Here is a 12,373-nt window from a genome sequence, read left to right as displayed (position 1 = left end):
TGGGCGCCGAGCTCCAGCACAAGGGTCATTCATTGGATGTGCGTCGATCCGACCCCACCACACCGCGCCCTCGTTGTCAGCCTTGCAAGCTGGCCCGAGCGTCGGCCCCAGAATAGACTTCCCGCTCCGTTAGGGTCCGGCTTCTTCTGGCTTGGTCTCCCCCGGTGCCCCCCCAAAAAATTCCCTAGACATCTTTCCCGAATTGGTGTCGGTCCAGTCAAAACTGTCCACCACCTCTCGTCCCTCCTTTGACGTTTTTGTCCCGTTTGTGAATGGAAGCAGGACCGTGATTCGCCGTTCCCCAAATCCATACACACTTGCCGTGCTCTTCGGGGTGGGACCGGCGCGGAAGTTCTCAAACGTCGGGAACACTACGGAGTCCTCTCCGCTCCTCCCCTTCGTCGTCGCATCCATCGCCCTGTTCCGCCCCCTGCCAAGATACTTCACCTTGCCTCGAACAGACAGGCGCAACGGTTATGCCGCAATTCTAATGAAGACTTGGTGGTAGAACCGTTTGTGGCGGCGGCACCCACGTGGAACGGTCGAGACAAGATACCCCGAATGCCGTTGGCGCCGTTGAGCCAACGATGCGCAAAGACGTCTAGAACTTCTGTGAATACATCGTTTAATTGCTTTTCCTCCCTTGCGTTCCCCATGGCCCCGACTTGCGTCCCGTCGTCGTTCGACAATTTTATCTCATATAAGTTTGTTCGATTTTATGCTGCCCCATTCAAGTTTGCTGCAAGTGCAGAAGCTCTGATGCTCGTATCTACATTCAATTGTTGGCCAGCGCTGGACAATACGAAATTCGGTCAAAGAGCATCAGGAGCGGCAGAGTCGCTGGTATCACCATAGTGAATGAGAGCATCAGTGCCCGTCCCTCAGACATCAGTCCTTCAGAGTGTATAAATAAACCCTCCTCAACTTCTCGATAGTTTCCAAGAGAATCACACAACCCATCCTCTTCTTCGCCTTACCTCCCGAGTCATTAATCCGCCCTCGTTTTACGGTCAACATGAAGTTCGTGACGAGTATCGCCACCGTCCTCCTGCTTTCGACCTCGGTCGTTGCTATCCCAGCCAGCCCCATCGCCACCCCAAACCCTCACCTCGAGCCAATGTGGCCAAAATGCATCAAATTCTACAAAGCTACAGGTGGTGAGACGTGCGACTCCATCGCCTCCAGAAACAACATCACCAAAGCCGATGTTATGGGCCTGAACCAGGCCATTGGCGGCCTCTGTGGTTGCTCGATGAACAACATCTTCGAGGGTTACTGGTACTGTGTCAAGCCAGATGGCTGGTAATGGTTCTGTAAGAGAGGCGTGATCGGTCTCGCAGGATGCGCGAACTTCACACGGGCGAAATACGGAGGACTACCTAGGTGGCGGATCAAGTGAGGCTTCACATCGTGGCGAGCTACTTTGGCATGGCGCTGTTCATGTTACCAAGAGTTGCTAGTTACAATCAACAATACCCACGAATTATCAGTACCCACTACATTCATTCTCCCTGCGCAACTTTCTCCTTATCCAAGCTTGGTTCTGATGGTGACTCGAGTCAAAAAATCACTCGGAGAGTACTCTTCAGCGCTGTTGAGGATTGGGGTCAGCTGCTCGACTAACGCAGTCACTACAAACGCTGGTCTCAACAAGCGTCTCGTGTTTGACACTCGGTCCCTTACAGCCCTTGCCTACTTTCTCGCAATACACGATGTTATGAAAGCCCTTATGGCCGCAGGCCCACTCCTTGTCATATAGTGTGCACATCTTTTTCGATCTTGACTTTCGACTCTGTGGCCTGCTACTTGCTCCCCCGTTCTCGTGGATGTTGGTTCTTGTTACTGTTGCCGGTCAGCATAATCTATTTACTTGGATGCCCGCAGTTTTGACCCCAGTGAAATTTGCATACAAACTGAAAGATGTGTATTCAAGATGACTTGACTCTCTCAGACAGTTGTTGCCTCCCACCGTGACTCTAGAGTCGGTTGTATGAATGAATTGCTCTATTGCCTTCTCGTGTACTCTGCTTCGGACTCTGAGGTCGCGGGCTGTCTAATAACAGCAGGAAGCTTAGGCGGAAAAGGCACTCCGAGATAGAGCTTCAAGGCATTGGGTCCGCGGGAGAGAGGCTCAGAGGAGATTCTCTGACAAGGTAAGAAAGCAACACAACGATCGTGTTGGGAGTGGAAAGAAGAATTCAGTGAGTTCTTGCTGAACACCAGTAATGCTGGCTCTTGAACCGAAAGTGGTAGTTTCAGACAAGTGAGGACTAAACAGGATTAACAGGAGGTCAATATATGCCTCTCTCGGCGAAGAAAAATATTTGACGTTTTCCGATGTGCAACCAATACCATGTGGTCCAGACCCCGTCGGACGCCTTGCCGCGTTCCGCGGTACTGGAAATGACGAATCGAGATGCAGGTAGCAATGGAAGAGCAGAAGCCCTTCGGTACATCACATATCAGAATTCTGCAGGGTGACTTGACAGCTTGGAAGGGGAGGGGGAAAGGGGGGAGGAGACCGGGAGTCGGGACTTGGACTTTCTCGTCAGCTTCTTTGGGAGCATGCCACCGATGTCCGTCGTTCCCAGTGGGCCACGACCGACGTCACTTCGGCGAAGAACTACGGGATTGGTGGGCCCTTCGATGTGTAACCTATCAAACGGTCGGTTGTTGGGGTCTTTACCCGGCTAAGTGCAGAAGAATATTGTCTACGGTTATGGTTTCACGAAAAGGCGGTGGGTAAGGATACGGGCATCTTTGTCTTCTCTTGGCTGTAAGTACATCGAGATTTACCTCAGGCGCTCTCCCATGTTACGCGCGCGCTCTCTCTATCTCTCTGCTCCCTGAAGAGGAGAGTCTTTCTGGTAAGGATGAATGTGCGGACCAAGGCAGTGAGCAGTAAAGATTGTTGTCAAAAGGTGGGGGCGGACTGGGCTCCTGATGATGCTTAAAGACCCTAGATCCCTGTTGACTCCTCCGGAGTACCATAAGCCCCCCCGCCCTGGCCCTATCACGCACTGTCACTCTTTGATATGTGATCTGCTCAGGGTGTCAAACGTCAAAAGTCACCTCGGTGTTCTGTTTTGTTTCTTTCCAGCCCAAGAAAGGAGGGAAGTATGTATGTCCCTCTGCAAATCTCGCAGGTTTCATGCGAGAACGCGCTTCGGGATACAACCTTGAACACTTCCCCGAGGAGGTCCATGTTGCCGCAATGTTTGGTACGCTTGTGGCTTGCCGGTCGACGACCCCCCTTTCCCCCTTCAAGTTTTCTCAAAGAACCCCGCTACTGCGAGCTTCTGCGCGGATGGGCTGATGTGGATGGCCGTTTGCTTGCACCATTTGTCAGACTCACATTCGTAGACATGCATGGCAGCGCACGACTGGCTTCCTTATGCAGCGTATAGTCTTTGGAGTGAGAAAATCCATCCGAGTGGAGGGAGGTCGGCGCACTATTTCCTGCAGGGTCGGTAGAGGAAAGCCGGTTATCCATGTAAAGATGCTTCTTTGGACTCGGGTCTTAAACGTAGGCACCCGGACTGAGTCTCTTTCGGTCACGGTTGTTCGGAGCAGTCATCGAGATGTCGGACATCGTTGTCGGTTGAGAATAACCCCAGCTTACAGCCTCCGAAGTTTTTGGGGGTATAACTCTCAAGGCCACAAGCCGTGATAATTCTTTGTCTCGGCGCCCAGTTTTTTGGGGCAATTGGGACACAGTGCTCAAACGGTCTGTCCCTGACTGAACACCAAGTAATAACACCAGGCATTGCGATGTCAATGAGGCGAAAGATTTCAGAGTGGTTCGCAATATGCTCTTGTCATACTCATGAGCTAAATTTGCTGTTTTCCAGAGCTACACTGGCTCTTCATACTGTTCCTGACGGCAGCCAGGAACGAGGCACTGAAGAATACGCGTCCCGGATGACGGATGGTGATTTCCTTATATAGACCACATTGGTGATGATGTCGAATGAAAGGCCTTTCGTGTAGTACGACTAAGGCCACATTTAGACTATTTCTGAAGAAAACTCCTTAGAGGGCACAATGATCTTGCCTTTTTTCTCGAAAATCTAAAAACTAGATGCCGATTTTGACTACTAGTCATATCTTTCGTTGTATGCCACTTTCTGGCCTATTTCATTCGCTGACTAGCCTAGATTTGTATTGTTTCCTCGGGATCTCTGCTCTAAAGTCATTCGATGCTGCCGACTGCTTGATCATATTCATATAAGATCAACGAGCCCAGGTGACCACTTACTTGTAGATACTCATTCACCAAGTCATCTTATTAGATGAAAATTCCAACCTGTGTTCTTAAGAGTGTGCATTGTTGTATTCAGACAAGTTCCGATTCATGAATTTAGGTTCTCTCCGAGGTCACCAATGGATCTGATGTAGCTCAAACACTTCGTCCCTTGAACGCGCTTGGTGCCGTCCTGTCCCACCCATTCTCACCATGACTCAAGTTCGTGGCGCCTTTTTATACCGAGAACAGTCTTCTGAGAATATTTACGTATGTATCAGACTGAAGGAAGAAAGTTAGGGAACTTACCTCACTGCAGAAAAAGTCGGGACAGTGGTGAAATGGAAGGCACCATGACCTTGCCTCGTCATGGGGGACACGGTCAATGGGAAGGGGCGAAGTGGTGGCTGGCTCTTTCCGCTTTCAAAGCAAAAAGCCTCGGGTTGAGGAAGGCACCTTCCCGATGACAAAACCCCAGATCCCATGATCCATTCCTTCCTCTTTCTACCTTCAATTCCATGCCAAGTCACTTCCCAACTCTAGAAGTTGCCTCATTTCGTTCCATTGTCTTTCTCCAACAACTTACGGCCGAGACTCGCAACGTCCTTCCACACCCACTCATCTCCTCCCCTCACATATCCTTGCATCTGACCCGGCGTCGCCTCGCCATATCCCACTGGCTGCGACATCAATCTGTCGATTCCCGTCTCTAGTCTCTCTACTTCCCTCTGCTCACTTCAACCTGGGACAAACAACGCTAAGGCGGTGGAGGTGACAAAATGTGGTGCAGTGTGCCGAAAATCCTTTTGGGATTGCTGTCGATTCGGGCATGGATCGACGGTGTCGAAGCCTTCTCTTGGGGAGGTGTCGAAAGGAGAGCAGACAACCCCCGGTCTGTGGAAGAGCATATGGACAACCCGTCGGTTGTAGTTCACGACGCATCACGCTTGCCGAATGTCTACGCCGTCGCCATGCAGGAGCTCCAAGAACTCGAGTCAGAACCTCTCTGCCATCGAATCGCTGCTCGACTCCTGGTCAACAACTGCCAGCTGTTGGAAGGCAAAGACGACGCCACCGTTCTCACCGACAGCGGCAGACAAATCCGTGACTTTGTGGACTCATATGCCGCCAGTCTTGCTATCTGTGATCTGGAGAGAGGCAGTTTTGTCATCCCTTCTGGATGTGCGCCGTTCAGAGAACATGCTCTAGCTAACCTACCGACCTCCAAAGTTGCTCAGCTTCACGTCTCACCTCGGCAGATAGATTCGTGTCTCTCGGGGTTAGCCAAGTCCGACTCTGCGTGGAATACTTGGGTGAGCTACCGTCATAAGGCTCTCAGATTCTGCGAAGCTGCTCGCGCAGATAATGACAAAGGTAATTATCTATCCTCCGTACATAGGGAATATTTCTAATATTGCTGCAGCACAGAGCATTCGTCTATACCAACGTCTCACCGAAGTCCTCTCAAAACTGTCCGAGGGAGTTGAACAAGAGCTTGAAGCCCACCTACATGCGATCAATCTGAGAGCAGCTGAGACTACAGAGCAGCTCCGCCAAATGAACCCAGACATCGATCAGTTGCGAAACAGCTTACAAGACCTGGACAGATATGTTTCTCAGGACGTGATGCAGATGGTACAGGTAGGTTCGCCACACTCATTCCCGAGCACTGCAACTCAACTGACTGAAAGGCATCAAATTCTGCGATGCGAGGCGGCCTCGAGGATGCCCAGAACCTGCAACAGCTGCTGACGGTGCTCCTCAAAACGGTCCTTAGCAGCAACGCCGAAGTTGCAGCATCGCATGAGCTGGCACTGACAGACTTCAAAGAACGAACTGGAAATGAGGTCGCGGCTGTCATGGCTGCTCTCACAATAGCTATAGCATCGTCTACATCCCTTCATGGCCAGTTGGTAAGCAAGTTGAGACCGACCACTTGCTTTCTAGACTGACATCGAATAGGAACTATCCCACATTCGAGCGATTGAACTAGCTCACCGACAAGATAGTCTTGAGAAAGTTGGTGAAGAAAGTCTTCTGCAAGAATCAAACATGCCGCTGACTATCTTTCAGGGATTGGAGAAACTCCTAGACATTACCGATGACATTTCCTCGAAATACGAATCACACTCTGATAAGCTTTCACACGTGAACCAGATTTCAGAAGACCTGCTGGATACACTTGACAATATGGCTTCATCGACATCAGAAGTTCGCGGTTCTTTCCATCGACCGGGTTGGACAAGTTGGGTGCCATATGTGGCGTGCCCAGTCGCGTCTTTACTCATGGGATCTTACGGTCTTCCACCATCAGCAGTGAGAAACCTCGGACTAATTGCGCTCGGTATGGTGTTGACACATTACTTTGCAAGAAAAGGATACTGATTGTAATATGCTCTATAGGCGAACTTGCTGGCTTCGTCGTGTCTTATGCCAAATATCTCTCGCCGGGTATCCTCGAGGCTGATCAGCATATATCTCCAATTATTGGCGCCATGAACAAGACCTTCATTTCCACGGCGTCCCCAAATTATCTTTCCAGAGATCTGCCGCTAATTCAACGCAATATCCGAGGATCGACGACGACTTGAGAGCTGCTGGTCGAGAGCGACATTCGACATGAATCTCCAAATCGAAACACATACAAAGTTTATGACATCTGGGCAGGGCGAATTGTTTCCGGCGTTTGTGATTATATCTTTTACCTTCCTTCTTGCTTTTCGTTGTTTTTTTGCGGATGGGTTATTGGACTATGGTCATTGCAATCGGTGGAAATTAGTACTGGGAAACGGTTGCCTCTGACATCATTTCTCGCATATGAACTTAGCAAGTCGCCTATTCGGGCACTATGCACTTTTAACCGGAGTTTGATCATTCTCATCCATTCATCTCCCCTTTTGCTATCTTGTGTGCCTATATCCCAGTGCAAGGCAGACTGACTGCGGGGAAGTGCATGAAGGCGTATTACTGTCTTTCCTCATAGCCTGACCCCGACCGCCAGCTAAACTTTGCCGTTGTCTCCAAACACCCGACCGTCTTGAAGCTGCGGGATTAACTCAAGACGAGACGAAGACAGCGGCGATGGCGGACAAGGTCAAGATCGCGCTCATTCAAATGCACCCTAAGGTCAGTAAGTCTAGGACTACCCCTCATCGAAAATGCTTAGCCCAGTCTAGCTCCCGCGCTTCCTTTTTCATGCGCCATGGCTCACGAGGTTTCCCTGCGGCTGCGGCGGGGGGAACTTCTGCCTCTTCCCCGTGGGAAAAAAAAAACAGAGTTCTGATGAGCATCACAGGTCGTCGCGCCAGAGGAGAACTTCACCAAGGCAGAGGCTTACATCCGCACCGCCGTTTCTAAGGGCTGTTCGCTAGCCGTGCTGCCCGAGTATCATCTAACATCATGGGTCCCCGGCCACCCTCAGTTCGTATCCGCCTGCGCGCAGTCCTGGACGTACCTTGAGCGGTATCAGGCCCTGGCCAAGGAGCTAGGAGTGTCCATCGTGCCGGGGACGATTGTGGAGCCGGACGGCGAGGAGGGAGCAGACGACCTGGACCTTTTGAACGTTGCATATTTCATCGGTCCCGACGGCGCCGTGCTGGGGCGGTACCAGAAGAAGAACCTGTGGCACAACGAGAGGCCACACCTTACAAAGGGCCCCGAGCCGCACGGCGCCTTTGACACGCCACTGGGGAGGGCGGGCATGCTGGTGTGCTGGGACCTGGCGTTCCCCGAGGCGTTTAGGGAGCTCATCCGCGACGGGGCGAGGATTATTGTCTGTCCCGCGTTTTGGCTCGCCGACGAGTACAAGCGCGACAACGGGGCGGGGAACGGCGCGACCGAGGTGGTGAACCGCGACTCAGAGCGTGTTTTCTTGGAGAATGTCATGGTCACGAGGGCGTTTGAGAACACGGCGGCCGTGGTCCTCGTCAACGCGGGCGGGCCCGCGGGCGGAGGCGGGGTGGAGGTTCGGGAGGAGGGGGCGAGGGTCCGGTATTGTGGTGTCAGTCAGGTTGCGATGCCGCTTGTCGGTGCGCTCGGCAAGCTGGGTGCCGAAGAGGCGATGGAGATTGTCGAGGTCGACTTGGGGCTGTTGGATGTTGCTGAGGAGGCGTATAAGGTGAGGGAGGATATGAGGAAGGAAGGCTGGCATTATGGGTACTCAATTGTGAAGGAATAAGGGATGATCTCAAGACGACAGTGTACGGTTAACAGGACATTTAATATAGATGGCACAGATATCTTGACTCCAGGTGTGGTCATGATGAATGTTGTTGATTGCAAAAAGTCTGGTACTGATGGCTCAGTACTCGCTATCAATATGCCTTGGACTTGTAGGCGGATGAAGAGATATATCCCGGCCGTTACTTCATTGAGAGCTCTGCCCGGTCTCATCTAGATAAGCAAGAAACTTCCTTCTCTGCGCGATACGGATCCGCGTGTGCTTCGACTCGAGGTAATCCCAATACTTCTGGATCTTGGCATCCACTGGGCCACCCTCTGAGCCAGCAGCATCGATACGTCTCAGCCGTTTGTCATCGTTGATCGTCCACACTCCTTGCCAATTATTGGGAATGTCCTTGTGCTCCTTCAAGTACTTCACCAGACTTGTGGCCAGTGGTGTGCATAGCGAAGTAGCCATCAGCGCCAAGACGATATCTTCGCGCGGGTAGCCAAACGAGACAAACCGGTCCATGAGGTCCTGAAGCTCGACGGTCTTATCTGTCGATTCTTGGGAGTCGGTCATGGTTTGGTCTGTGGCATCTTTCGGAGCTTCGCCTGCTTCTTCTGCTCCTTTCTCCTCCGCCTCCTCTTCCTCTTCCTCTTCCTCCTCTCCTTCCCCCTCTTCGGCGGGCCACTCTTGAACTGGTGTAAGAGTGAGTGATTGGTTCCGGTCGATCCCCTTTCCTTTATCTCTCTTGTAGGACAGAGGCACAGGGGTCACGGATTCTTCCTCGCCCAAAAGCTGTTGTGACGGTGAAATATCGAACTCGATACTGTCTTGCGATTTGTCAGTTGCATTGAAGGCATCATCGAAGCCGAAGTCCTGTGTTTCGGGCTCCAAACGACGGGGCTTGCCAGTTAGATCCTCTTCGGGCTCTTCTTCCTCCACGTCTCTCTCTGTGGCCCCCTCAACTTGCTCCTCACTGGCCGTCCACTGTTTGACACTGAGCGAGGGGCTAGGGCCAAGGTTTCCGAAGCTTGCGAGACCCAACTTGTCGTCGGGGGTCGATGGGATCTCGTCGTCTGGGCCTAGGCGCTGTCGCTTCTTCCGGCTGTTTGGTGTCGACGGAAAGCCAGACGTCTCGACAACGATTGCTTGCCTCTTTCTAGAAGCACTGGGGGTGACCGCTTGTTGTACCTGTGGAGGTTCCAGCTGCACATCTGGTACGGCGTCTTCATCCTCGGGCTGTGAAACCTCATCGTCCTCGGATTCTACGTCAGGTTCGTCTAACAGACCGCTGGCTGCGAAGCCGGCGACATGGTCTGCAAAGCATTGTTGTACCAACTGAGCGTTTTCAATGTGGAAGCCCAATTTATCTGCGACTGCTGCCCAGTCGATTTCGACCGCACCTTTCTGGTACTGGTCTCCAACAGCTTGCCACAACAGCCACAAGTCGATAGATTGATCCTTGATCTCGGGATTGGTCTGGGTATCGATATGGTGGAATTTTCGGTAGCCCCACAGTTGGTCGTAGAAATCCTGTCTCGTAACAGCTTGGGACTCTTCGACTTTTGGCTCTCGTGACTGTTCCGCTTCTTCGACTTCCTCTCTGGCGGGGCTTGCACCAGATGAGACGGCCTTGGGTTCAGAAGTCTCCGTGGGCTGGCTGTTAGATTCGGTTGGCCTCTCGTCCTGTGGGCGTCCCATCTGTCGAGTGAACTCGCCGCTGGGAGCTGTGTCCGGTCGGGTCTTTATGTTGACTGTAGAGGATTCTTCAGGCAAGAGTCCGCTCTCGTCAAGGCTTTCCTTAGAGCTCTCGCGAAGTCGCGGCTCCAATATTTGTGTCCAGTGCCGTTTCCACGCAGCCTCTGAATGACTGGAATGCTACTCAGGTTCAGTCTAGAGCCATTATCACTACAGTGAAAAGCAGACGTACCCTTTCTGAGAATTTCTTGAAGAATTTGGTGTCGGGTGTACCGCCAAACCTGCCTGCCTCGCGAATCAACAAGTCATCCTCTGCCTCTGTGAACTTGGCTCTCTTCGCTGGAGTCAATGGCCTTCTGACGGCTGGCTGATGGGTGGCGGAGCTCGGCCTGACCGTTGCCTTCACCTCTGCCTTCGCCGGAGGCAATTGCGAGACACTTTTTGGGATAGCCAGAGGAGGCGCCTTCTTCACTGCTGGTCGCGTAGCTTGGGATCGCTTGGAAGGAGTCGCGGCTGCCGGTGGCGGCGGCAATGCGATATCCGGAGCATTAGCTGCCATCTTCTCAAGCTCAGCCGGAGGCAATTTGGATAGCTTCTTTACCCATCGATCTCTCCAAGAATGCCAGGTATGACGATTGTTCTACAACCGTTTAGTAAAAGCAAGAGAAGAATATACGTCGAGAACCGAACTCACCATTCCCTCGAATGTCTGATAGATCTCATTGCCGCTTTTTTTGTTTGCCGCATGCGAAAGCACCCACCTGGCGAGACTTTCATCGTCGGCGGTGTTGAACGGCGTGCGGGTTCCTTTAATAGGGGCAGAATTGGCTGATTTGGCTGTAGGACGGGAGCCACCAGCAGGACGAGAGGAGCCGACAGGACGCGAAGCTGTGGGAGTTTGGTGCATCTCATATTTATCCGTTTCTTGTACCGCGCCGTTGTCGACGGAATCTCTGACAAACTTCCAATCGAGCGACCCAGATGGTTTAGGCCCGGTATCGTAGGTAATGTAGTGATCCGCCTGAGTTTCCAACTTCGCAATTGTGCCGCCGTTTTGCTGCATCAGTCAGCTTCCAGAACGCCTGGCATTCTAGAAGTGATTGCCTACCTTGATAAGGTCCAGGATTCTCACTCTGCCGGGTACGCGAAGCGAAACAAAGAATTTCAGATCCTTGAATAGAGTGCCGCGGGCGCCGGGCACTCCATCGTAAGTGATTCCGCCTGCCGACATATCCAGAAGAACATGAGAAGTGTAGCTGGGAAAACTCAAAGGTTGACTTTGTGACACGAGTGAACTTCCCCAAGCTTGTTCAGCCCTTGAAATAGGTGTTGCTGTCGCTAAGAGTGGAACTCGTGACGGACAATTGCATGTAGAGAGATAGCCTGCCTTGAAGAAGTTTGGTCAAGACGAGAATCGCAATGATGTCCCGAGAAGGTACGATGAAGCGGTCAGTCAAAAGGGAGGGATCGCGCAAACGACGCGCTTGCTTAAGTCGATACTTTGCTTTGAAAGGCGTGTGTGAGGAGCCCGCTCAAATGCCCTTCCGTTTTATGAGCCTTAGGAAAAGACGTCAGGAATAGACCAAGTGCCTTCGTCTTTTGAAATGAGCTTGTTGCCTCTAATTGACACGGACCGCGATGCAGCTTCGTCTTTGTGACCCGGGCAAGTGCACTGCCAACACTGCAGGCATCTAACGTATTAGTAGAAGGCACGCAGGTGCTCAAGTAAGACGCGCTTCCATGGAAGGGATGCCGCGTGTTCACGTGTGAACTGCTTCTATGCGTTAAGATATGCATTTTGCACATCACATGATTATATACAGTATAGCAACGGTAAACGGTCTGTTCAGATTTGCGCTATGACCTCCCCTATTCGATACAGCGATATTTTTGGTATTCTTCAATGCCATGACGATACTCTCATGTCAAACTATGGTTTTTCCGCGAACGTTCTTTCCATTTGGCTACTACCTGTGAAGAGATTCTCAAGTCTTGGATTATTCAAAACCTTCCTTGCTGCTGGCTAAGTTACCTAGCTTATTGACGAGGGCCGTGTGCCTACTTTAGGCTGACACCTCAAGCTCAGGCCCTCTCCACTCGCTACCGGCCACAGCGACTGATAGGACTTGTCATCCGTCTGCCTTACCCGCCTCAGCCGGCACATCCAGCCCGAAGTACTGTAAACTAGGACTAAGTGGAACGTCGCCATCTCTGCCGGAATACCCAGACTTCAGTTTTCTCAAGACAATGTGTTGGAAGAAGTC

At 51.9% G+C, this 12,373-nt stretch overlaps 4 protein-coding genes across 4 annotated transcripts; 3 read left to right on the top strand and 1 right to left on the bottom strand.

The window, feature by feature from the left end:
- Nucleotides 1–1,015: 1,015 nt before the first annotated feature.
- Nucleotides 1,016–1,306, top strand: CTAM01_04900 (uncharacterized protein; the record flags this gene model as incomplete). The annotated part of the gene is made up of 1 exon (XM_060520930.1): nt 1,016–1,306. The coding sequence occupies one exon, from the start codon at nt 1,016–1,018 to the stop codon at nt 1,304–1,306; it is 291 nt and encodes a 96-aa protein (XP_060384299.1).
- A 3,716-nt stretch (nt 1,307–5,022) lies between these two features.
- CTAM01_04899 (nuclear membrane fusion protein Kar5) lies at nt 5,023–6,834 on the top strand (the record flags this gene model as incomplete). The annotated part of the gene is made up of 6 exons (XM_060520929.1): nt 5,023–5,617; nt 5,667–5,884; nt 5,935–6,156; nt 6,206–6,262; nt 6,317–6,587; nt 6,647–6,834. The coding sequence occupies 6 exons, from the start codon at nt 5,023–5,025 to the stop codon at nt 6,832–6,834; spliced, it is 1,551 nt and encodes a 516-aa protein (XP_060384298.1).
- Nucleotides 6,835–7,324: 490 nt separating this feature from the next.
- On the top strand, nt 7,325–8,420 carry CTAM01_04898 (carbon-nitrogen hydrolase; the record flags this gene model as incomplete). Its single annotated transcript, XM_060520928.1, has 2 exons — nt 7,325–7,369; nt 7,539–8,420. 2 exons carry the CDS (start codon nt 7,325–7,327, stop codon nt 8,418–8,420), a joined length of 927 nt encoding a protein of 308 aa, XP_060384297.1.
- A 189-nt stretch (nt 8,421–8,609) lies between these two features.
- CTAM01_04897 (uncharacterized protein) lies at nt 8,610–11,340 on the bottom strand (the record flags this gene model as incomplete). Its single annotated transcript, XM_060520927.1, has 4 exons — nt 8,610–10,289; nt 10,342–10,749; nt 10,804–11,166; nt 11,218–11,340. The coding sequence occupies 4 exons, from the start codon at nt 11,338–11,340 to the stop codon at nt 8,610–8,612; spliced, it is 2,574 nt and encodes an 857-aa protein (XP_060384296.1).
- Nucleotides 11,341–12,373: the final 1,033 nt, after the last annotated feature.

Source organism: Colletotrichum tamarilloi, assembly GCF_030869305.1.
Source record: "Colletotrichum tamarilloi strain Tom-12 chromosome Unknown Scaffold_12.1, whole genome shotgun sequence".
Lineage (NCBI taxonomy): Eukaryota > Fungi > Ascomycota > Sordariomycetes > Glomerellales > Glomerellaceae > Colletotrichum > Colletotrichum tamarilloi.
Note: the sequence above shows the minus strand (reverse complement) of the source record. Positions and strands in the feature narration are given on the sequence as shown.